Below are 24,642 nucleotides of genomic sequence, written 5' to 3' on the forward strand. Positions count from 1 at the left end.
ATTAACACGTGTCACATATCAGTTTGCAAACAATGTAAAATATATATATATATCATTGAGTTAATAAAGCCGCATACAAACAGGCAGCTCCGAAACGCTGGTGTTTCTGCCTAGCTCAGTGCTTTCTGTGGTGGTGGGGCAGGCCAACAGAAAATAGGAGCATTGCACCGTGATTGGCTCAACATTGCACTGTAATTGGCTCAGTGTTCTGTCACTCATAGGGACACTACATCACCCGCCTTTAGTAAGGGTAGACATCAAGAATGTGAGCCCGTTGGGTCATTCCATAGACTTAGATTAGAAGTGCCCTTCCAAGAAGAATCAAGGTCATTGGCCACAGATAAAATGGCATCAAATCATGTTATATCTACAGTAGCTTTGACTGGACTGTCAATATCTTACTTTCAAAATCTTAGCTTGCGGTCATCATGAATCAAGTAGACAATCTACTGGCAAATCCTTTTTAGTCCTTGTCATATGAAAATAAATAATGAAGTAATCTGTGGAATTTCCAGCCTTCTTAATGCATTTGAGACAATCTGTTTCGTTGTGACAAGGTAGGGGTGGTATACAGAAGATAGCCCTATTTGGTAAAATACCAAGTCCATAATATGGCAAGAACAGCTAAAATAAGCAAAGAGAAATGGCAGTCCATCATTACTTTAAGATATGAAGGTCAGTCAATCCGGAAAGTTTCAAGAACTTTGAAAGTTTCTTCAAGTGCAGTCGCAAATACCATCCAGTGCTATGATGAAACTGGCTCATGAGGACCGCCACAGGAAAGGAAGACCCAGAGTTACCTCTGCTGCAGAGGATAAGTTCATTAGTTACTAACCTCAGAAATTGCAGCCCTAATAAATGCTTCACCGAGTTCAAGTAACAGAGACACATCAACATCACCTGTTCAGAGGAGACTGCGTGCATCAGGCCTTCTTGCTCAAATTGCTGCAAAGAAACCACTACCAAAGGACACCAATAAGAAGAGACTTGCCTGGGCCAAGAAACACGAGCAATGGACAATAGACCGGTGGAAATCTGTCCTTTGGTCTGATGAGTCCATATTTGAGATTGTGGGTTCCAACCACTGTGTTTTTATGAGACGCAGAGCAGGTGAACGGATGATCTCCGCATGTGTGGTTCCCACCGTGAAGCATGTTAGAGCAGGTGTGATGGTGATTTATATAGAATTCAAGGCACACTTAACCAGCATGGCTACCACAGGATTCTGCAGCAATACGCCATCATATCTGGTTTGCGCTTAGTGGGACTATCATTTGTTTACAACATGATAATGACCCAACACACCTCTAGGCTGTGTAAAGGGTATTTGACCAAGAAGGAGAGTGATGGAGTGCTGCATCAGATGACCTGGCCTCCACAATCACCCAACCTCAACCAATTTGAGATGGTTGGGATGAGTTGGACCGCAGAGTGAAGAAAAGCAGCCAACAAGTGCTCAGTATATGTGGGAACTCCTTCAAGACTGTGGGAAAGCATTCCAGGTGAAGCTGGTTGAGAGAATGTGACTGTGCAACGCTGTCATCAAGGCAGAGGTGGCTACTTTGAGATCTAAAATCTATTTTCATTTGTTTAACACTTTTTTGCTAACTACATGATTCCATGTGTTATTTCATAGTTTTGATGTCTTCACTATTATTCTACAATGTAGAAAATAGTAAAAATAAAGAAAAACCCTTGAATGATAGTGTGTCCAAACTTTTGACTTGTACTGTATTTATACAAAAGTATTCCTTCAGAAACTTTGCTATGAGACTCGAAATTGAGCTCAGGTGATCCTGTTTCCATTGATCATCCTTGATGTTTCTCCAACCTGTTGGAGTCTACCTGTGTAAATTCAATTGGACATGATTTGGAAAGTCAAACACCTGTCTATATAAAGGTCCCACAGTTGACAGTGCATGTCAGAGAAAAAACCAAGCCATGAGGTTGAAGGAATGGTGCACTTCACAAAATAGATGGCATCACGAGGGAGGAAAATTATGTGGATATATTTGAAGCAACATCTCAAGACATAAGTCAGGAAGTTAAAGCTTGGTCGGCAAATGGGTTCTCAAATGAGACAATGACCAAAGCATACTTCCAAAGTTTGCAAATCGAGCTATAAGGAGCAACAAGTCAATGGTATTCGGAGTGGGCATAACAAAGACCCTGACTCAATCCTATAGAAAATTTGTGAGCAGAACTGAAAAAGTGTGTGGCGAGCAAGGAGGCCTACAAAACTAACCTCCAGACCAGCTCTGTCAGGAGGAATGGGGCAAAATTCACCCAACTTATGTTGGGAAGCTTGGCGAACGGCAACCTGAAAACATTTGACCCAAGTTAAACAATTTAAGGCAATGCTACAAATGACTATTGAGTGCATGTAAACTTCTGACCCCTGGGAATGTGATGAAAGAAATAAAGAGCTGAAACAAATCATTCTCTCTACTATTATTCTGACATTTCACATTCTTAAAATAAAGTGGTGATCCTAACTGACCTAAAACAGGGAATTTTTACTTGGGATTAAATTTAAGGAATTGTGGAAAAACTGAGTTTAAATGTATTTGGCTAAGGTGTATGTAAACTTCCGACTTCAACTGTATGTATGTATGTATGTATGTATGTATGTATGTATGTATGTATGTACACACACACAATGTATGGTAGACCCTATTTTGGATGATAGAATGCGCAAAAAATATAGTATTTTATAATTTATTTTTTTGGTCACAAAAACATAAAATCATACAGGAGATTTTGAAAAGCATGTACAGGTTATAAACAATGTGCGTGTGTGTGTTTCTGAGTGCATCTGTGGGCACAATAATTGATAAGTGATGTAGCATACTGGTTAGTACATAGTAACAGAGCAATGCCATGCAAAATTATTGAAATCATTCGCCGAAATAATTTTGTCCACACGTAGCATGCATAACACAAGGAGGCCATATTCAACAAAAAAAAAAGTTTTTGGGGATAAGAGAAAAAATATTTTTTACCATCGCTTCAAGACTGCATGTTGGGATTTTTGTGTCCTCCATAAAGCAATGTTAAAATGTGATAGAAACAGAAAATCCAGTACATTCATTCAAGAGAGTAGCTTTGTCTTAGATTAGAAACCCAGTGAACGGTTTTGAAATGGGCCCTAGGTTGAAATAAACAATCATAACAAATTATACTGCAAATACCCAAAGGATTAACAATGCTTTTTTGTTACTGAAAATGTACGATAACTATTTTGATATGTTACTTAAAAGAAGAGTTTGTCACCGATTGGGCAGAGACCGGAGGTATGAAAACATACCAACATACAGTATCCTTCTAGGCCTATATAACCCTGATCTAGTACAGGTCTAGTTACAATCCCTGAAGACTGATACAAATACTGTAAAGATGACTTTTCATTGTGTGTTAACCTCTCTCCATACAGTAACATCCAGCGTAACAGTAAAACATGAAATGTACGACAGAATAAATTCGTTGAGGCGAAAGGGACACATTGAACTGTAGTGTATTTGGAAGTACAGAACCTTACTCAAGAACAGCTAACAAACACAAAGTAACTATCATTTCCATCACAAGCTTATAAGAATTGAGCAGTGTAACTGAATAACAAGCATTATCAATAGGCATACTATGAAATTAATTGACCGGTCCCGTCAGGAAGTTTGCCCACCAATAGTCATCTAGCCACCTGCACATAAATACACAATATGGAAAAGATGTGCATTATTAGATTGAACACATACGTTACAGCGCAATGTTGTAAAATATTTTCTTATATATAACAATAAATGACATGAATAACACAGAAGTCAGCTCTAATTACAAATGGATGGTGTCAAATACTGCTGATGGCTTGGCCTCACATGAACTAATTAGTTAGGATCTTTAACTTTCTCTTTTAGTGATAAAACAAAAGTGTTGCCCATTGACATTTTAAAAACGATGTTCCTTATGTTCAGAACTGTCTATTTATCGAACATGCCAACTTTAGAGGATAAACAGAGGGAATAAATGTTTTACATAAAAGTAACCAATTCTACGGCGGCAAACTAATGCAGCATGTAATTCCTAGTTATTTTAGTCTATCTTCATAATTACCACAGTAAATCATTTCTGTAATGAACTGGGACAGTTGGAGAAGAGGTGAAAGAAGGGTTGATATCCATCGACTTACTTCCATTAGGCAGCATTGGCATCTTAACTTCCTCCTCACTGGCTCCGTCTGAAGACTTTTCCTTCTGGCTGCCTTGACCTGAAATAGTGTCAGAGGGAAACGGTCTTTCTACAGTCTCGAAAAAATTGGCAAACAAATACAATGTAAGTCTTTGATTGATATTATGTATGCACACATATGACTGACTGAATGTCGCTTTGGATAAAAGCATGTCTGCTATCTTTATTTATTATTATTATGGGTCAAGGGAATATTAGATTACCAGAGTCTGATGAGTTGCTACTTCCATCCTCATATTTGCCTAATAAAAAGGAGAAAACACAGTCCCTAATTTCACTTTAAATATGACAATAAAAAATGTAAACAAAAGCTAACAAAGACAACCATAAACAAGAGGTTCCATTCTTCCATATTGTTGTTCATAGTGCCGCATACAACATACTATATGTGTGCCTTACATAGCACGTGATGTGTCTTTGTACTGTCTTATTTATTTTACAAACCTCTTCTCTGGCATACTGAAACTAACAGATCTGTTGCCCTGCATGTTAATTAACACAATGCATCAGACACACAGCTCATAAAAGAGACTACAATCACACTAAAAGGGCTTGTGTCTGAGAGTAAGGAAATAAACCTTTAGACCTTTGTGTTTGGTCCATGGTCTGATGTCCTTCTATCCGATCCTCCCTGAGAATCTTGTCGCTTGAACATTTATTGCACCGTTCTAATTTGTGTGCCGGCCGTGTGGGGAAAAATGTGAAGGCATCACGAGCTGGGACAAAATCAACTTTTGTGTCCTCCATCATTCTTAAATAGAAGAAGTTTGGAACCACCAAGACTCTTCCTAGAGCCAAACCGAGCAATCGGGGGAGAAGGGAATTGGTCAGGGAGGTGACCAAGAACCCAATGGTCACTCTGATAGAGCTCCAGAGTTCCTCTGTGGAGATGGGAGAAACTTCCAGAAGGACAACCATCTCTGCAGCACTCCACCAATTAGGCCTTTATGGTAGAGTGGCCAGATGGAAGCCACTCCTCAGTAAAAGGCAAATGACAGCCCACTTGGAGTTTGCCAAAAGGCACCTAAAGGACTCTCAGACCATAAGAAACAAGATTCTCTAGTCTAATGAAACCAAGATTGAACTCTTTGGCCTGAATGCCAAGCGTCATGTCTGGAGCAAAGCTGGCATCATCCCTACGGTGAAGCATGGTGGTGGCAGCATCATGCTGTTGGGATGTTTTTTCAGCGGCAGGGACTGGGAGACTAGTCAGAATCGAGGGAAAGATGAACGGAGCAAAATACAGAGAGATCTTTGATGAAAACCTGCTCCATAGCGCTCAGGACCTCAACCAAGACAGCGCAGGAGTGGCTTCGGGACAAATCTCTGAATGTCCTTGAGTGACCCAGCCAGAGCCCGTACTTCTAACATCTCTGGAGAGACCTGAAAATAGCTGTGCAGCAACGCCCCCCATCCAACCTGACAGAGATTGAGAAGATCTGCAGAGAAGAATGGAAGAAACTCCCTAAACACAGGTAAGGGGTCTGAATAATGATGTAAATGTGATATTTCTGGGGGTGGGAGTTATACATTTGCAAAAATGTCTAAAAACCTGCTTTTGCTCTGTCGTTATAGGGTATTGTATGTATATTGATGAGGGGGAAAAAACGATTTAATCAATTTTAAAATAAGGCTGTAACGTAATAAAATGTGGAAAAAGTCAAGGGGTCTGAAAACTTTCCGAATGCACTGTATAAGAAAGTAACTGGCAATACTTTTGAATAACATTACCTGAGTCAGAGGAAATGCCGCTAGCGCCATCCATTGTCACTGGGAAAAGATAATCAATCTTTAGTTAGATAAAGCTATATAGTGATGATCATTGTTCCTCTATAAGGCATGCATATTCCCAATTGAAATTCAATTCATGAACTGAAAAATCCTCATAGTAAACAACGACCAGTATCCAGATCATTAATTTAATTCACTTCCTGAATTGAAAAGTACACTATTAAAATATGTTACATTTACTTTTTCCCCTTTTTACATTTAACTTCAGTGTTATAATAATCATACTCAGTACAGATCATTTATTGGTTAGAATTCATGTGTCATGTTGTTCCCCACTAGGTTGTTGACAGTGTGTAAGGGCTTTTAACACTAGAACTGCCTGCCCTTCACAATAAGTAACCGATAGAGAACGTTGCCAGGCGTCCGTTTAGCATATGCATAAGAATGCATTTCAACCTGCAAGTGCGCAAACATGCTGAAATACATGCTTGATAATTAAATGCTTGATTAATGTTAAATGCTTGATAAATAGTGCATTAACTATTGTAAAGGATTAATTGCATGAAGAAGTATTCATGGAAATATATATTAAAAAAGAACAATAGTTTTGTTTGGGTAGTCAAAGATATATTTTGTATAATTCTATAAAGTCATAGAATAAAAGTAGGCCTATCGTCTATTTTTGTTTCCCTTACAATAAAAACAACAGTGTAATCATTTGATCACCTTTATTTGTAGATGTGATTAGTAAAAAGGCCAGTTACAGCTTCTTTTGACAAAGTAGAACTAAAAATATAATAATAATAAAATAATAACCAGAATTATTTGCTGTATTTCTAAATAAAAGCACCAGTGCATGAACAATAGTAAAGGATTAATTGCATAAATAAATATTAGTGGAAATATATTCATGACAAGATATAAAAAACAGTAATTGTAGCAGACACTGTATTCGGCCCTTATATCTGTGCCTTTACACACAAATCAATCGTGTCTTCTCTTTATGCTTCGGGTCCACAGTCAGCACACAGCTTCGGGGCTTTGTGTGAGCAGCCTCACAAACAAATCGTTGCACTGGCACAATTTATGGCCTTGTTCGTGCACCTGACGACTTGACATTGTGTCTTATTTTTCCCGAGTGGGAACTGTGGTGCTTGGGAAAAGAGAGCAGGACTTGTTTCCTTGGCGGCCTGCTTGGCTGCTGTAGCTCCCATCTTGGCGTTTATGTTCCGACGGCTACTCTTCTTGCAATACAACTGTCTGCCAGGGAAATTGATGTGAACATGGTCACATTTCTGCCTTCGCCCATGTTAAGGCTCCATGAGTCTCAAACCACAGTCTCAGACGGTCGCTCACCCGCTAGCCTGGTTCATCTTTCCTCAGATAGGAAAGCCACATGAGCAAGGACTTGGTTTGACATCGGTGCTGACCAGAACTTAACTGGAAGTCAAGCACCATTATCACTTTTTTATCGGGTTCTATCACCATTGACCACAGAATAGAATATTAAAATTGTACGTTTATATGTTACTAGTTTTCGCTTAACAGCCAGAGCAAAGCTGCCTGACAAGTGGTCATGTGCTGAATGCATGGACAACACAGATATTCTTGTAAAAAGTGACCTTTGGAAAAAGAGCTGCACCTCTTGATATTGAGAGTTATTTGAAAAGGAAGTGTCGCAGAAATGCTGCTCTTCAGATACTATAGAAAAAATCAATGTTTACCTGCGTGTGACTCTGAAGGAACAATTGATAAAGCGATGCTCCGTTCCCTGCATCTGTCAATACAAGATTAGAAGGAGTGAGAGCAGAAAGCAGCAAAGAGAACGAGCAACCCCACAAAAACCGCCAGAAACAGCCAGAGGACGTGGAAAATAAGACCAAAAACAATACACCAAGAGGTAAAAAAAACACTCCGAACCCCCAGAAAGAACAGAGAGTAGCTGACCGCCCAAGGAAAGTGATCCAGACATACTCAGCCTTTGCACACCACCTACCCTGTTACCCCGGGGGAGTGCTGTACTTCCCAATCCAATTATACGCAAGCACCAAGTAAACTGTGCTTTATATCTCGGCCTAAATTACTACTATATTATCACTAAAATTAATACTCAGACAACAATAATTAAATCCATTACATAAAAAGCCATCCGTACAAACAAAGTCATTTTATATCCAAAATTCATATGTCACAAACGACGAGCTGCAATCACGTGCGTTAAGCAAATGAACAGCACAGATCGTTAACATAGAATATTTCATAATCTGGTCTACAAATCATTAAAATATCAATTAGAAGACAAAAAATTAGAAAAAAAAGAGACAAAAAAAAGCAAGCAAATTTAAAAAAAAAACAATAAAAATAATCCAAAAAAAATGTAGAAATATCGATTCATGTTCATCTTAGAAATAAAATAAATCGTATAGTGTTCTAATAGAGACCAACACACACGATCAATCAGACAAAACAACAAAAAAAGCAAAAAATACAAGTAATAAGGTCAGTAAAAAAAATAAACATCAATTCTTACGATCACGTGAGACTGACGTTAATAAAAACACACATATGAAAAGCAAGAAGCCATCAAGTAATCAAGAAATGATTAGTGATAATCAACTAGTAGTGTAAAGAAAAGGGAACCAAAAAAACAGAAAAAATCATATAGAATAAGAACGAAATCAATTCTAATACACAAAAAAAAGAGAATGAAAGAGAAAGGGAAATAAAGAAACTAATAAAACGAAAAAAAAAATAAAAATAAATATAACAAAATCAGATACAAATTATCTACAAAAGAAACACCTTTACGAACGTAATAACAAATTGTAAGAATAATAAGAATTAATAGGTTATTGATGAAAATAAGATAGAAGAAATCCCTCGCGCAAAGTTTTGGAAATTGACAAAGAATCACTTCGATGTAGTGAGCTAAGTAACCTAAGATATAGAACGTCATCGAAATCTGAATGCTGACTTGCTGAACTGTTAGCCCGATGGTTGAGGACTTAAAATGGAAGCGCACCCCAACACCCCGGAAGAGTCAAGCACACGCACCAGCACAGTTATTTGCCAAACGTGTGCAAGATAAACTTTGTAGTTTCTTTTACATGATATGATTGGCGGGTCCAGACCATCCTAAAAAATAGCGGATATTCACAGGGTGCGAAAGGCGCCATCGAAATTCTCGCCAGCGACGTTTAGGCAGCATGCTCAGGACGCTGCGTCCATCACTCTTTAAATATTTGGTGTATACTGATTGGTTTCAGATTCTATTAGCTAACGACGAAAGACCCCCACGCAGACAGGTGCAGCGCACCGACATGGTTTGTTTTTCAAGCATCATCTAACATCTTTCTTGACTATGCTGCCATCGTTATACCTCTTCAAATCTCTGGCGCTGACCCTCTGAAATGACCACTCACTGTGCTATCCTTGCACAACTCCGTATTGGTGTATTTGGTTATGATACTCAACCCTCACCCATGTAGTTCACGAGAGAAAATAATTCCCACAGTGACCTAAAAATAGATTTGTGATTAAAAAGAAACAGACTCCACCACGGTGAGGACGAGCTCAAAGACAACCCAACTATCAACGCAGCGGTACGGGGGCCTCAAGTCTGAGTACTTATGTCGCATAAGCGTAGTGGCCAGTGCTGGCATCCATCCCCCCTTAAGGGCAACGGGACGCCATTCACAGTAATCTGGTCACTATGTGTGTACTGTACTGCGGCTCCATGTCAACAGTATTAGTCCACCCTGACAGACCACAGACCATTGGTGTAGATGTCAGCGAATACGTGACGTACCGGCCTTTCCTCAACCATGAGTTGACGTGATACTTGATGCTCGTCCTCGTTATGTTCTACCACATCAGACTTGAGTCCACAGTGAAAACAGCAGCCAGCACTGTATCGCATCATCAGGTAAGTGGCTATTAGCGGCTAAGCAGAAATTGGTATTGACATGGGGGCATAGGCCATTTCTTCAGATTGTACAATTTGATAGGACCTAAATAATTCTCCATCCCTCCACTGCCGCACGATCACCGGGATATTCAACTTGCATAATTCTCTCCACAGATGGTGATGGACTGTTCTAATGCATTCTAATTTATGTATTGAAAAGCAGCCACCAACAAGATCACACGTGAAACCGCGGGAGTTGTATGCTACGTTTGGCGATTATGGTGATGGTCATGAGCGCCACACAGATCCACATCTGAGGTTCAGTGACATGTCGTCGCAGCATCTCAGGCTGTGAAAAACGGGCTTTTTCTACAATTGTGTTCTGCTGATCTGCTCCCATACAACCCACGATTCTAGCACAAGTTTTATGGTGAACAAAGCAGCCTTAAGTGACGTCAAGGATATGGTGTGGAACAATTTATTCTAAGAGGCTCTGGCAACATTTGCTAGCCATGTGATTTACATGCGTCCTTCACAGTGTGATAGTAAAAGAGTCTATAGTAAATAAACAGTCCCCATAAAATGTATTTTACAAAGTAAATGTAAACCAAGAATGGGATCAATTTAGGCCTAATTTAATTTGATTGTGAAGAAGAACTTGTACAATTATCCCAATTCAATCCATTTGGGCAATCATTCAGTGTGAGAAAGAGAAGACGCCCATTAAGCCCCGCGAGCCTGGCATTACAGCACATGGCTTTGGTCAGAATTAAGTCAAAGGCATCATATAGTTGATAAAGTGAAAACACGGTTAAAACGGCTCTAAATACTTTTCTTTTATGTTAATTTCAACCACCACAAATTCTGGACAAATCATCAGTGTAAGAATACAATACACAAAACAGTTCCAGAGAAGTAGGTCAGTGGAAGGTAGCAGAAACAACAGCTTTTTTGCAGCTGAATTTTTAACTGACAAAATCAAATTCATCAGTGGCCGTTGGCCCTATGGCAAGTTCTAGTGTTATCTTCCTAGCTCTTGATGATGACTTCATCCTGCTCATTTAGGGTAAACAAGCTTAGACAAAAAAAAAAACTCTAGAATCTAAACGTAGTGTGCGTTCGCTTGTCCCATAGGAGAAAGCCTCTGGAAGAACTCTTTCTGGTTCCACAGAGGGTTCTACATGGAACTGATGGGTTTGACCTATAAACTTCAAACATCCTTAATCATGTCACAGAGGGAGAGAGAGGGAAGCAGGATGTGTAAATACTGTCAGAACATGTTATTGTTAGACATCGGGATACTATGGGAAGGAGGGGGGCCACAGACTGGTACAAGTCAACAGGACAGCTATGAGTGGGGAGAATTRAGGAATGCGGAACCAAGTCAGCTCCAATGAAGTGAGAAAGAACAGTCATCACTGGAGTTCTGCCTAGCAACAGAGATGTACTGGCTGACCATATGTGTGAGGAGGATACTCCGCGTAGGAAGGGTTAAATACCAGTGCTTGTGTAAATATGTTTTTTTGTCTTGTGCATCTGTGTGACCCAGTGGGTGAATACACTTGGTTGGAGCTTTACTAATCGTCTGAGTTTTACACAGTTCATTTAGAACCTAACAAACTCAAAAGGGTTCTATCTGGAACCAAAAAGGATTCTACCTGGAACTCAAAAGTGTTCTCTTATGGGGACAGTTGAAGAACTCATTTTTCTAAGAGTGTACCACATGATTTGTGATGAAGGTGATAAAAGTAACCTTTGCTATTAAATGCAAACATGCCAGGTCTTATTGTATTGTTCCTTAACCTGCCTTTGGAAAACACCTTGAAGACGTATTTGCTTAAATGCCAGGAATTAATGTTAGAAGTCAATAATTCTTATTTGTAATTAGAATCTTCTCAGAAAATAAAGAAATGTAAGCTTTTCTGCTTTTAGCAACTATTATAACAGTAAAACATAATATGTCCTCTACAAGTTTTGAAATAATGTCTTACTTGGTGTGGTGGTCAAGTTCGAATTGGTCGCTCCATTCCCATTGCCTGAAAGTAACAGAGTCATATGAGCAGAATATTTTTGCAAGTACATGGTTAAGTCTGATTCATTGATGTTATGATATATACTGATCGGTATTGTCCAGAACAACATGTAGACAATATGGGGCTATTAATCAGTATGGGAACATGATTGATGTGTAAAAACATGGATTGGATGGGCTGTCATTAATTGAATCCTCTCAAGATGTTATTAAATCAATGCAAACGACAATCATGAGATGGACCATTATTGAACACATCCCAACCAGATCATTGGTATTGCTGTGSTACTGCTATACATGAAAGACTTCTAGGGGTAAAACGCATGACATTGTATCAACAGTACCATTTAGAGGGGYCTGGATCCCAGKAGGTGGTAGAGCTCCTGATTTACCAGCACCTAAAACAATGGAGCAAGGTGTTAAAACCAATTATGAAAGTGGACAAAAACAGKGGRARCACATAGGTAGGAAAAATAATTATACAATACTTCACTGTTTGACCTCCTGACTTCTTGAGATTTACTAAAGTCATGCACTAATGCCAAAAAGGGCACTGAAAACCATACTCTGTACAGAAATGACCATAATCGCTACCGTTTCTCTCATACACAATATAAGAAACTTACATATTTTGCCTTTCCTCCAAAGAAACAGCACGATAATTATGCCAATGGCAGCAGCACCAACAATGATGATGATTGCAATGAYAGCAACTGTGGATTGGCTACAATCACGGCATGTTCCATCTGTATGTAAGACAAGAGGACATATTAAGCATTCACTAGGTACAGAACACACCTTCAACATAGTAGTTTGAAGGATTTTATTGTAATGGAATGGGGGGGGGTAGTTGAGGTAGTGAAGGGGGAGCGTGATGCCCGAGGTAGGTAGAGGTTTGTCTGTCCGTAGAAACAATAACAAAGTGGTCACACCGCCTGTATTTTGGTAAAAAGCGGTGGGATGGGCTTGGAGAAATGTAMCCACTCCCAAGTTCATAGACAGAGCTATGGATGCAAGGRCTGAYCATCCATGTTATTCAAATGACAGTTTTAACCACGTTCTGAGGCCAKACAGTGTTTGTTTACATTTACATTGTTTACAAAACACTGGAATAAAACAAGCCTGTATCTTGGGATKTGATGGAGTACGACAGTAGAACTAAGCTCATGAGGCATTCATAAGTTATATTCTTCAAGATGCAATGGGTATATATCATTCATTTCTGTCCAAAAATGGATGTAGCAACAACAGATTCCAGCTTTAACAACAAAATCCTATACATTGAGCTTGAAACTGTTGACTCACATTTAAATAATCTTAATTTGTGACCTTACAACAGACTCAAACATTTTACTAATTGATTTTTACCATAATTGCTAACCATGCTAATAACTGGTTTGTTGAAAATATATAAAGTATATTAAATACTAGGACAACCTTACCCCATTTTTTCACAATTGACTCGTTCAATGTTGTATGGCTGACAGAGCATTCATACATTTCCTTGTCTGCCTCTGGGATCTGCACACTAATCCTGATCTGGTAGGTGTCATCATTATTGGGTAAGACTCCGTCAGACTGCACTCCATCGTCTTCGGTCAGTTGGACCCCATTCTTCTTAATATGAATTATCACATCTTTGGGATAGAAACCTGTYGCCATGCAGGTCAGGCGGACATTTCCTGCAGGTGTGGCTTTTTTAGCAAAAACAGAGATATTTGGAGGGGCTGAAGAGGGAATAAACAGAGAACATTCATATTTAATTTCTGATCTCATAGGTCCTTTTCTGTAAACCAATCGTTAGGCTCTACTATTTAAGGAGATTAATATTTATAAGTACTCACGGTCAGTGCTACTGAATTCTTTGTCCCCATATTCCATGAATTTGGACAGCCAGTACACACACTCCTTCTCCAGGTAGCCCTTGGTGTACTGGTTGAGGATCTGCACCCCGTCCCACTTCCTCTTAGTCGGCACAGCTTGAACAACTGAGGCCACCCACTGCATAGTGGCAAAATCAAAGGCCAAGAAGTCATCACCATCGTAGCTGTATTGGTCAGTGCCCTTTATGAATTTCAATGTGCCGTCTGGCTGTTTGTCAATCTCACATCCATGTTTCCACTGAAGGACATGAACATCTGAGATGAAAAATGAAAAAGGTAGACAACTAATTACCCACAATTTAAGAAAAATATAAATGCTGAGCGTAGGACAAAATGCAGGTGTGGTTTCTCACCAGTGTTGTTGTGCCYCATGCGGTCCATCAGGATGTTGATGTTGACTTTGAACCACTGCTCCTTGCTCTTGCGTGACTGAGTGCCTTTTTCCCAGTAGTCTGCTGGCAGCTTCTCCCTCATCCAGTCCTGTTTGGGAATCTTCTTTTTATCCACACTGTCATAGTAATCAATCTGTTTGTCATTCATCAGGCCCATGGCAGTGAACTCATGGATACCAGGCAATTCAACTGGCTTTGAGAGGGCAGTGTAGATGTAATTCAACGAGTAGATCTCTGTAGGGGAAAAGAAACATTGAGATAATTTGTCTCAATTCTCCTTCTCTCCATGTTAATCAGCCATGCTGTAAAACATTCAATTTGCACTACGCATAAATAGCTCTGCCATTTCCTGGTTGCTAAAACTCTAATAGTTAACCTAATTTCAGTTTGTGCCAAAATAAGCTTGTATAGTGTGTAGAGAATCATTGTACCATCTAAACTGCTGTTAAATATATTTTCCATAACAAAAAATACAGTATTTTCAGCTGTTTGACTGGTGTACAAAAACAAAAGTAAAAGAAGCAAAAACAAAACTTAAGAACAGAAAGCATAGAAATAGAGTACATAGAACATATCTACTGCTTCTTAGAAGTGCTATCAATTAGAATGATAGAGCTTTAACTAACATTTCTATGGTAATTTTGTCACGTCGCCCAGAAAGTTGCCACTAGGAAGACACTGTCAAATACTTAGGTCTATCGTCTCTGTAAGGGGCCAACTAGTAAAAAAATAAACTTCTATGAAATATCATAGCAGGGAAGTCATACTACGGCCTTGCATCATGATGTCTAAATGGTAGTTTAGTTTGCATTGATGTAGCCCATACAGGCCTATTACAAATCTAATCAAATCAAATCAAATTTGTCACATACAACAAGTGTAGACCTTACCGCGAAACGCTTACTTACAAGTTACACCGGTTGTATTCGGCGCATGTGACAAATACAATTTGATTAGATTTTTAATGGGCCTATAAGGACTACATCAATGTAACCTAAACTACCATTTAGACATCATTATGCAAGGCCATAGTATGACTTCTCTCTGCTATTACATTCATTGCCTATTGAAGAAGTGAAGTGGAACATATTCTGCGATTTATCAAAAACAAATGTATTAACCTAATCAATTAACAGTATTGATTAAGGTAAACTATTTTCGTAACTTGTTGATTAGGCATATGAGTCGTCAAAATATTAAGAAAACAATGCATTTCCTGTTTCCTGTGTGAGCGTTTCATATTTTTGTTAAACAGTACAAGTAATTTATCTACAATGTAAAATGTCAAACATACCAGCTAACAACATGATCRGGCAGCATATGTGTTTTACAAAAGGTTGATCATGGGGGATTTCATAAGCCTAAACAAAGTARCTGTATCATCTTGCCTTATGGCTGGCCTGTAAATGCGCATTAGCAAGTAACGGTAATCAATAAAGTGGAATAACTCACATAAGGTTGACTACATAGCCTATAAAACGCAATAAATCAAAAAATATTGTAGACTATGCTACAACAACAGACCGCTCATATCAGTTGGTAAACGATTTTTATTATGCGTTTTATTTTTATCCAGCAGTAAACTTTTACTTTCACTTTTGACATTCGAGTAGGTCTACAACTTACCGCTTTGGCTCTGAACAATACATTCTGTCGCGAAATATAAAACAATTAACATAAACGTATACATCTTGTGAACTACGTTTTTGCAGTTTCCTTGAGAGGTACAGTAAATGTTGGAGGTACAGTAACGGAATACCTCCAACTTCAACAAAGTCCGGTCTGCTACAACCAATTACTGCCGCGTTCAAGTACTAGTCAGAACTAGGACTTTTCTGCCTCTCTTAACTGGTTGTAGTTATAAACGTGCCGTGTTTAACGTTAGCAAATTGGACATTTCAGTTTCCAACTAGCGTTTGAACGCGGCATAATTCGTTGCCCAAAGTGCTTTTATTCATCCAAGGACTGAAAACGTAAACTGTTATCAGGTAAAAAAGACGAATGTACGTTTCAGTTGCTGTGAAGCCTATTTGTTTCCCTTATTGGTGTCAAATCAAACTTGTCACATGCGCCGAATGCAACAAGTGTATACCATACCGTGAAATGCTTACTTACACGCTCTTAACCCACAGTGCAGTTCAAGAAAGAGTTGAGAAAAATATTTACCAAATAAACTAAAGTAAAAAATAATAAAAAGTAACAATAACAATAACGAGGCTATATACAGGGGGAATTGGTACCGGGTCAATGTGCGCTGAGGGTACAGGTTACTCGAGATAATAAACAGCAGTAGCAGCAGTGTACAAAACAAATGAGGGGTGTCAATGTAAATAGTCCGGTGGCCATTTGATGAATTGTTCAGCCGTCTTTTGGCTTGGGGGTAGAAGCTGTTAAGGAGCCTTTTGGTCCTAGACTTGGTGCTCCGGTACCCCTTACTGTGTGGTAGCAGAGAAATAGTCTATGACTTGGGTGACTGGAGTCTGACAATTCTTTGGGCTTTCCTCTGACACCGCCTAGCATACAAGTCCTGGATGGCAGGAAGCTTGGCCCCAGTGATGTATTGGGCCCTACGCACTACCCTCTGTAGTGCTGTATGTTCTATTCCTATTCATTAATTGTGCAGACCTGGAGAAAATATAAACACGATGMCAATACTGTTTTCACTGTAGGCTTGCATTGATAAATTCAATCATAGACATCAAATACATCAGATTCATTCACATACCCTCAATCATTTTATAATGTAACAATTATGATAGACTAGATTTTACATTTTGTTTAACGGTTTGGAAGTCTATTTCATGATACATTTCTAATCATAATCTCACAATTGATTGCTCTGACATGTGTCAATCAGTACTTCRGCTGTCCACTCATCCCTCTGCCTCACCCTTTTCCAAGTTCCCCACCCTCCACAAGTCTTAGTCCCTCCTCCTTTTTTACTTCCTTCCAAAACGGAATCCAAAGCCTCCCTTCTCTCTGTTGAAAGCCTGAAGCCCGCAGGTGACGTAAGAGCCCTGTTCCCGTTTCCTCCTCCCTCTTCTCCCCCCTTTTGGTAGTGCAGAGTGTCCATGGGGTGGCCGGGGAAGGGACCCAGGGGCCTCCTCTCCAGATCCCCCCCTCTGGCCCCTCCTCATGCCCTCCTGTCTCCAGCTGTTCTCAGCCACCAGCTCCCTGAGCAGGCCCTGGCGTGGGTCCTCTGGCCCAAACTCCAGAAGTGGCCCCCTGGGGCGGAGGCCCGCCGCAGCTACAACCCTCGGGGACATCCAGGGAGGCCTGGAGTTGGAGTAAGGCCGCCTCTCACTCAGGGTTATCCAACGTGGGCAGGATGGCAAGGGGGAAGTGGGGGTGCYCGTGTGGCCCCGGGATGTGAACCGGGAGAGCCAGGGAGAAGAGTGAGCATCGGCTGAGAGGCACAGAGAAGGAACGAGGAAAATCTMATCTATAGGTTGTTGGAAATATAAAGTAGTTGTGAAATAAATCACAAAAAGTAAAAAGACTCAACGCATCAGATTGCAAATCTATCCAGATATTCGCAAAGCCCTGATTCTTAGGGCCCCATTCAAGAAAAAGGCTAAATTAACTGTGTGGAGCAACAAGCAAGCATTCCTCCTTCCCACAAATACCCTGAAATAGCACCAAGTGGGTGTGCTGCTGTAACAGTATAGCTTTCATCTGTCCCCTCGCCCGACCCGGGCTCGAACCAGGGACCCTCTGCACACATAGACAACTGACACCCACGAAGCATCGTTTACCCATCGCTCCACAAAATCCGCTGCACTTGCAGAGCAAGGGAACAACTACTTCAGGTCTCAGAGCGAATGAMGTCACCCGATTGAAACGCTATTAGCGCGCACCCCCGCTAACTAGCTAGCCATTTCACATCGGTTACACTGCTAGACACCATGTCCTAACATGCAGATTTCTACAGGTATTTACATGGTTCTATTTAGTATGTAAGCACTGAATCATGTGTACCTGCTGTACACAGACAAACTGAATATCAACGTCCACACCTGATACCAAACACATTAGCATTGATGGATCCATTGGCTTACCTTGTAGAATGTGTTTCTGCCTTGACCATTTAAATACCCCCATAAATGTAGAGTTTCAGCTGACAGCATCGTGTCCTCTGTCCCCGATTGGTTAATCGGGCCCTTGACGCACATGTAATGCAACATCTAAATTCTTCTGACTTGGAAACAGGCCTCACTTAACTGATGGATTCTAAAGTGTCCAATTATTGTGAAGTGATTCTTTAGGACTTTCRARGAAACCTTGTCAAGGACTCAGTCATTAAGGTAATCTCACAGGGAGGACACGGACGCACCTGAAAGAATTCCATTGTCCGGTTTCCTGACACACAATCATTATAGACATTCATAAATACTCTGGATCAGTCACTTTTCTCAATTGAACGATTCAAGTAAAAACATCATATAACCAGAGGTCACACTATAGATTMAATTAATTACTAAACAGAGCGGTCATCTTCATAGCAGACTGTCGTGTGTGCTTTGTAAATTGACATTTTAAGAGGATTGTAGCCATTTTACATTTTGGTTGTTTAGCAGACGCACTTATTCAGAGTGACTTACAGTTGTGAGTGCGTACATTTTCATAATTTTACGTGCTGGTCCCCCCTGGGAATCGAACCCACAACCCTGGCATTGCAAGTGTCATACTCTAACAACTGAGGTTCACAGGACCTCATCCTATTCATCCTTAACATGGTCTGTTAAAACCAATTTAGGGTGCCTCCCAAGTGACGATAAGAAACCCTGCCTCCCGAGTGGTCTAAGGCATTGCATCGCAGTGCTAGCTGTGCCACGAGGTCCTGGTTCGAGTCCASGCTCTGTCACAGCCGGCCGTGCCCGGGAGACCCATGGGGCGGCGCACAACTGGCCCAGYGTCGCTAGGTGTGACACATTGGTGCGGCTGGCTTCCGGGTTAGGCGGGCATTGTGTCAAGAAGCAGTGCGGCTTGGCTGGGTTTCAGAGGATGCACGCCTCTCGAACTTCGCCTCTCCTGAGTCCGTACAGGAGTTGCAGCGATGGGACAAGACTGTAACTACCAATTGGATACCACGAAATTGAGGAGATAAAGGGGTTAAAAAAAATCTAGTAAGGTATGACTGATTGCTGAAGTACTGTATTATTTTATCTGTTGAAAAATTATTTTAGACAATGAGTAAACAGACAACCTATACATCCATCAGTTAATACAGCCCATTTATTAAAGTACAAAGAGCTCGTAGTCATATTTGTGGTGGGATTCAGATACATGATCTTACACACATTCCCTGGCACTCAGTGTGTACAATATCATAACAAACACAAGCATCTATACATCTCTAAACTACTTGCGCATATTGATATCATAACAGCCATGACAAAMMGTGGAACAAAACAAGWAGGAGCGAGGAATRATCATAAAAYGCTTAATTTACCAYAGCATTATTATAACTAAAAGTCTATCAGTTCACAGAGATGTACCGTCAACATGCCTAACATTGACCACGTTTACATGCACACCAATATCCACTTATTATTCGGGATACTGTTTTTGAGTTGACTCATATAAACATCATATCYCGATTACAATAACCMGRAWWRRWWYYWWTYCKGGTTATGAGACACCCGGGTAAGAAGGCTGGGACATGCTGATCTTCGACGGGATACTGTAGCATGTAAACATCGAATCCTGTTTACTGTTGTTTTTGGCGGTCTGCGCAGGCTCAGTTTCGCATATCATGGGTGATGTTTTTATCTGATTGTCAAACTCACTTGAAAAAAATAGGCTACCTGTGCAGTTCGAWCCATCATAATTCCATAGTAATTTGTTTTGCTGATACTAGCCTACTGGCTTAGGCTACTTTCACCCATAATTTAGATACATTTCTGCAGGCCATATTATCATTTCTGACATTTGGTAGGCCATTTGTTTGTCAACTATAGTTAGATACTTGCAGCTTCTCTTCTGTCATAACTTGTTGTCCTGGAAGACTAAATAGCGTAGTGATCACCAGAATAATGTGAACATGATCAATAATATGGTTGAAGTACCTTGTCAGAATCGCCTTCTCTCCCCAATCCAGACTCCCCAAAATCATAGGTCATCAAAGGGGAGAGCCTTGGTGCACCCTGGGAATTGTAGTCCAGGAAGAACGAGTCTTTAAAGCCTGCTGATTGGTCGGCGGGGCTTTGGGGCGGGTCACTGAGAGGGGCGGTGAGCAGAGAGAGCTCCAGTTGGTCGATGGTGCTGGTCTGGAAGGACTGGGACTGGTGGGAGGTCACTAGGGACGGGGAGGCTGTAGCCATGGTGTCGAACCTCTGGGGGGCGGGTGAGTTGCTCTGCGACTCGTCGGCTGAGAGGGAACGCCTGAGCTTGGCCCTTGCATTCTGGAACCACACCTGAGTGTGTGTGTGTGTGTATGTATGTATAAGAGAGAGATAGAGATGAAATGAGAAATCACAATCATTTTAAGCATGACCTCAATGTCCATTGGCAACAGTTTGTCCGCATAATCCTGTACTGATTTWTTGGGGGATCACTACTCCGGTCAAAATTTGTTCACAGTTAAAATCCTATGTTCATGTCTCAAACCTGAAGCACTCTCTTGGGCAGACCGGTCCTGTGAGACAGACAGCTCCAATCCTTGCCATCAGGGTTGTGTTTCAGGGCAAAATAGGACTCCATGGCTCTCAACTGTTCGCTGCGGAAACATGTTCTTATTCGCTTAGTCCGCCTGCGGGCCCGGCCACCTGTAACGCCATCCTCCAGTCGYGGCTCAGGGCTGCTGACAGACTCCTCCCCTTCTCCTGTATCAAGGTARGTTGATATAGCAGACTGTCCATTTGTAAACGTGAATATCATCTGTCATCTTTGAATAACTCACCTTCTCGCTGCTTGAGGTGGAGCTTGTGAGAGGGTGGAGCACTGCAGCCATCATGGTAATGTGATTGACAGTACAGGCTCTGCCCCTGTTGGCAGTATAGGTTTCCAGGCATCAAGGTGACATCACACTCCTATGAAATATAGAATTACCACCATTGATGTAATTAAAAACGGTGCCTGGAGAGAGTGACTTCAATAGCCTCCTATTAAAGTGTATTCAAGCTTATGTTTGGGCCTCTTGGCCTTCGTCAGAGCTTTTAAAAGTGAAAGAAAATTGAGTGTACCCAGGTTGACTAATACTTCATTATTTTATTTTATGCATTTCACGTCACCATTACCACAGGTTTCAGTAATAAACAAGAATTCTACCCCCTAGATTATGGTAGGGGTAATTGCGCCACCTTATACTCGGATAGGCTAGGGCAGGGTTTCTTTATTTTCTTTTACCCCTTTTTCTCCCCAATTCTGTGTTATCCAATTGATAGTTACAGTCTTGTCTCATCGCTGCAACTCCGGTACGGACTCGGGAGAGGCGAAGGTCGAGCGCCATGCGTCCCCCGAAAACACAACCCAGCCAAGCCACACTGCTTCTTGACAATGCCCACTTAACCCGGAAGCCAGCCGCACCAATGCGACGGAGGAAACGCCGTACACCTGGCAACCGTGTCAGTGTGCATTGCGCCTGGCCCGTCATAGGAGTCGCTAGTGCGCGATGGGACAAGAACATCCCTGCCGGCCAAACCCTCCCCTAACAAGGACGAGGCTGGACCAATTGTGCGCCGCCCCATTGGTCTCCTGTTCGCGGCCGGGCTGTGACAGAGCCTGGACTCGAACCAGGATCTCTAGTGGCACAGCTATCCCTGCAATGCAGTGCCTTATAGACCACTGCACCACTCGGGAGGCAGGGTTTCTTAAACTATGGGTCAAAGTCGGCATGTGAGTGGTGGATCGCGAGTTATGAAAAGACATCCATAATCTCACACCATTTCTTCTTAATTTGGGTCATTGGAGGATGCAAATTTCTCATTTGGGCCTCGAGCTGAAAAAGTTATACAGAAGTGTCTAGGAGGTAGGGTAGGGGTTAGTCAAAGTAGAATTGGACAGGTACTGTAAGTGCTAATTATAGATCCAAAATAGCTAACCTGGCAGGAAAAGCATTCAGGGTGAAAGGTCAGATCACCAGACCTCATGACCATTGCTGACGACGGGATTGGCTGGGAGCAGCGGGCACATCGTCCCACACTGAATAACCTGGCCAGTTGGAGAAATAAGATCTCTGTTAACACTCWTCATTCTTGAACAATATGAGGACTGAGCATGTCTTTTACAACATTAACATGCTCAACTAAAGGAAATCCACTTAGACAGAAGAGAAAAGTGTACAAATAGAAGACTGTCGTCAGTAGCCTGCAGAGGATTTACCGTACAAGAAAATGAAGACGGGACCAAAACAACCAACTGAGTAGTCTGGTGCAGATAAGTAGGTAGAAGCAGAATCAAAGCAACCAGAACATAAGTGTCTAAAGTGGGTGAAGACTGTAGTCACCTGCAGTAGTCCTGCTGACAGTAGATGCTGCCGTCACGGCAGTAGAGTGTGAGGTGCGTCTGGAGCTCACACTGGCATTGGCTACAGCGGAGACACGCCTCGTGCCACGCCCGCCCTGCAGCCAATAGGACAAAGCGGTCGCAAACACGACCCTCGCAGCCGGCACACACCAACGGCTCCTCTACTACGCCTGTAGCTGGAGACTGCAAAGCAAGAATAGAAAAAGGTCATTCCGGATCACAAGGGCTCCATTGTAATACTTTACAAATGCATCMCTCCTTCCTCCGTTACTTGATGTAATCACTGATTTGACATGACTGGAGAGGTGTAAACAGACCCATGTCAGATCAATGATTAACGCTAGATAATTTAACAGGGTCATGAAGACACATTTTAGGGGATCGTGGAGGCCACTGTGTATCAAAATAGAGCCACATTTCCTGGTTTCCCTGCAATCGCCATTACCTCCATCAAACAAGGCAACTCAGAATGTAGGTCATGGATTTCCTGCTTACTTTATGTACCTAGTGGCTGTGTGGTCTATCAAACAAACTGAAGCCTGTTAGCTGAAGCGTGCACATGCACGTTCATTATGTTGAACCCAGTTTATACCGGGAACAGTTTTCAGACATGCGCTACTGGAGCRGTGCAAAAAAGGAGCAAAGCTTCTCTTTATGGGAAGTCATGAACTATTCATAAAAACCCATAGAAGACAAATGGAGTGTAGGGCCCTTGGACATGCATTGAGACTGTTCTCACACGACTACATGGTAAAAAAAAATACTATCAAAATGTGAAGATATTTAGTCAAGAATTTATCCAATTCCATATTATTATTTGTTTTACAGATACAATGCCTGTTTAGGAATGTTAACAAAAATATGGGCATATGCTATTATATAGTCCACATATACAGTACTGTATGGGTTTTAGCCAACTCCTCTATTGATGTCATAACATGTATGTATGGACGTCAGAACAGTCTGGGACCAGGCTACAGACATGCATAATTCATATCATTGGTTCAGGCAAGCTGGGGCTTACACTGGCTGTTGAATTATCCTCTCCTAATCGTCTGCTCCCCTGGTTCACTGACTCCTCCCCCTCGTCACCATGGAGGCTGCCATACAATAAGCCCTCCAGGGTGCTGCTGTCCTCTGGTGACATCATGATTGCCCTTGTGACAGAGGGGAAAAGGATGGATATGGATYACATCAAATAACAATAAGACATTTAAAAGAGTTCTTGCTTATTCATTACGCGACTTCATTAGGTTTATTTCTAACACTATCCTTGCAGTTGATACTTCCGTCTCCAATCCTAAAATACACCTTTTACAAACACTTACAATAGATGCAAGTAGACAATGTGGAAATAGAACTGATTTAGATTATCTTGACAAACAAATACATTGCTCTTAACATAACTATTCAATGAATTGGCTTGACTAGACCCATAAGCATAAAATGATCTTACCTGACGTGTTGATGTCCTGAAAGAATGCACTTCTTTTGGATCCCTGAACAATATCCSCTTTAAAATGACAACTTAATGTGCATTATGGCACTTGAATAAACAGTACTATGCTCGGTCCAACCCCTTCTCTTTGACTCCAAAAATCCTCATGTCCACACCATTATTGTGATAATAYGCTAAAACAGTGTTCCCGCTCCTCTGTAGTCGTTCAACTGGTGTGCTGTTAACTTTAAACATCTAACTCCCTAAATGTTGCCCRGTGTGTTTCTCGGTCCCAAGTGAAGCCTCAGCACACCTGTAAACAGGACCATCAGGAGCCGTTTCAGGCAGGTGTGAGAAGATTTGGATTGGCTGTGCTGCCTGCTGGGAAAGCGGGTAGATCAGGGGCCAGGAGGCAGCAGAAAGCTGTCCCAAGAGACCAATTAAAAATAAAAATAAGAGCCAAAAGGGGCATCTGGGAACACCACACCATAGGCTGAAAATACAATGAGACAAAGGCAATGGATAAAACCACATGCACACAAACACCACAG

The 24,642-nt window shown here is 41.2% G+C and overlaps 1 protein-coding gene and 1 pseudogene across 12 annotated transcripts in view; both read right to left on the bottom strand.

Moving 5' to 3' along the window:
* LOC111955130 (major histocompatibility complex class I-related gene protein) overlaps positions 1–17,433 on the bottom strand; it is an 84,066-nt gene extending 66,633 nt beyond the window's left edge. For 3 of the 12 annotated variants that reach the window (XM_070436042.1, XM_070436040.1, XM_070436037.1), the window contains exons 1-7: positions 15,814–16,227; positions 14,149–14,421; positions 13,757–14,050; positions 13,355–13,639; positions 12,539–12,658; positions 12,257–12,310; positions 11,872–11,916 (exon numbers count right to left, since the gene is read on the bottom strand). In XM_070436042.1, coding sequence (XP_070292143.1) covers positions 11,872–11,916; positions 12,257–12,310; positions 12,539–12,658; positions 13,355–13,639; positions 13,757–14,050; positions 14,149–14,421; positions 15,814–15,877 — 1,135 coding nt within the window. In that variant the 5' untranslated portion in view covers positions 15,878–16,227. Of the gene's footprint in view, positions 1–4,183; positions 4,262–4,445; positions 4,485–5,973; positions 6,013–11,871; positions 11,917–12,256; positions 12,311–12,538; positions 12,659–13,354; positions 13,640–13,756; positions 14,051–14,148; positions 14,422–15,813; positions 16,229–16,302 lie in introns of those variants that run through there. The other 9 variants (XM_070436035.1, XM_070436039.1, XM_070436038.1 and 6 more) reach the window with 9 other exon arrangements.
* A 1,971-nt stretch (positions 17,434–19,404) lies between these two features.
* LOC111955251 (LIM/homeobox protein Lhx9-like) lies at positions 19,405–24,522 on the bottom strand (annotated as a pseudogene).
* Positions 24,523–24,642: the final 120 nt, after the last annotated feature.

Source organism: Salvelinus sp. IW2-2015, linkage group LG30, assembly GCF_002910315.2.
Source record: "Salvelinus sp. IW2-2015 linkage group LG30, ASM291031v2, whole genome shotgun sequence".
NCBI classification, from domain to species: Eukaryota; Metazoa; Chordata; class Actinopteri; order Salmoniformes; family Salmonidae; genus Salvelinus; species Salvelinus sp. IW2-2015.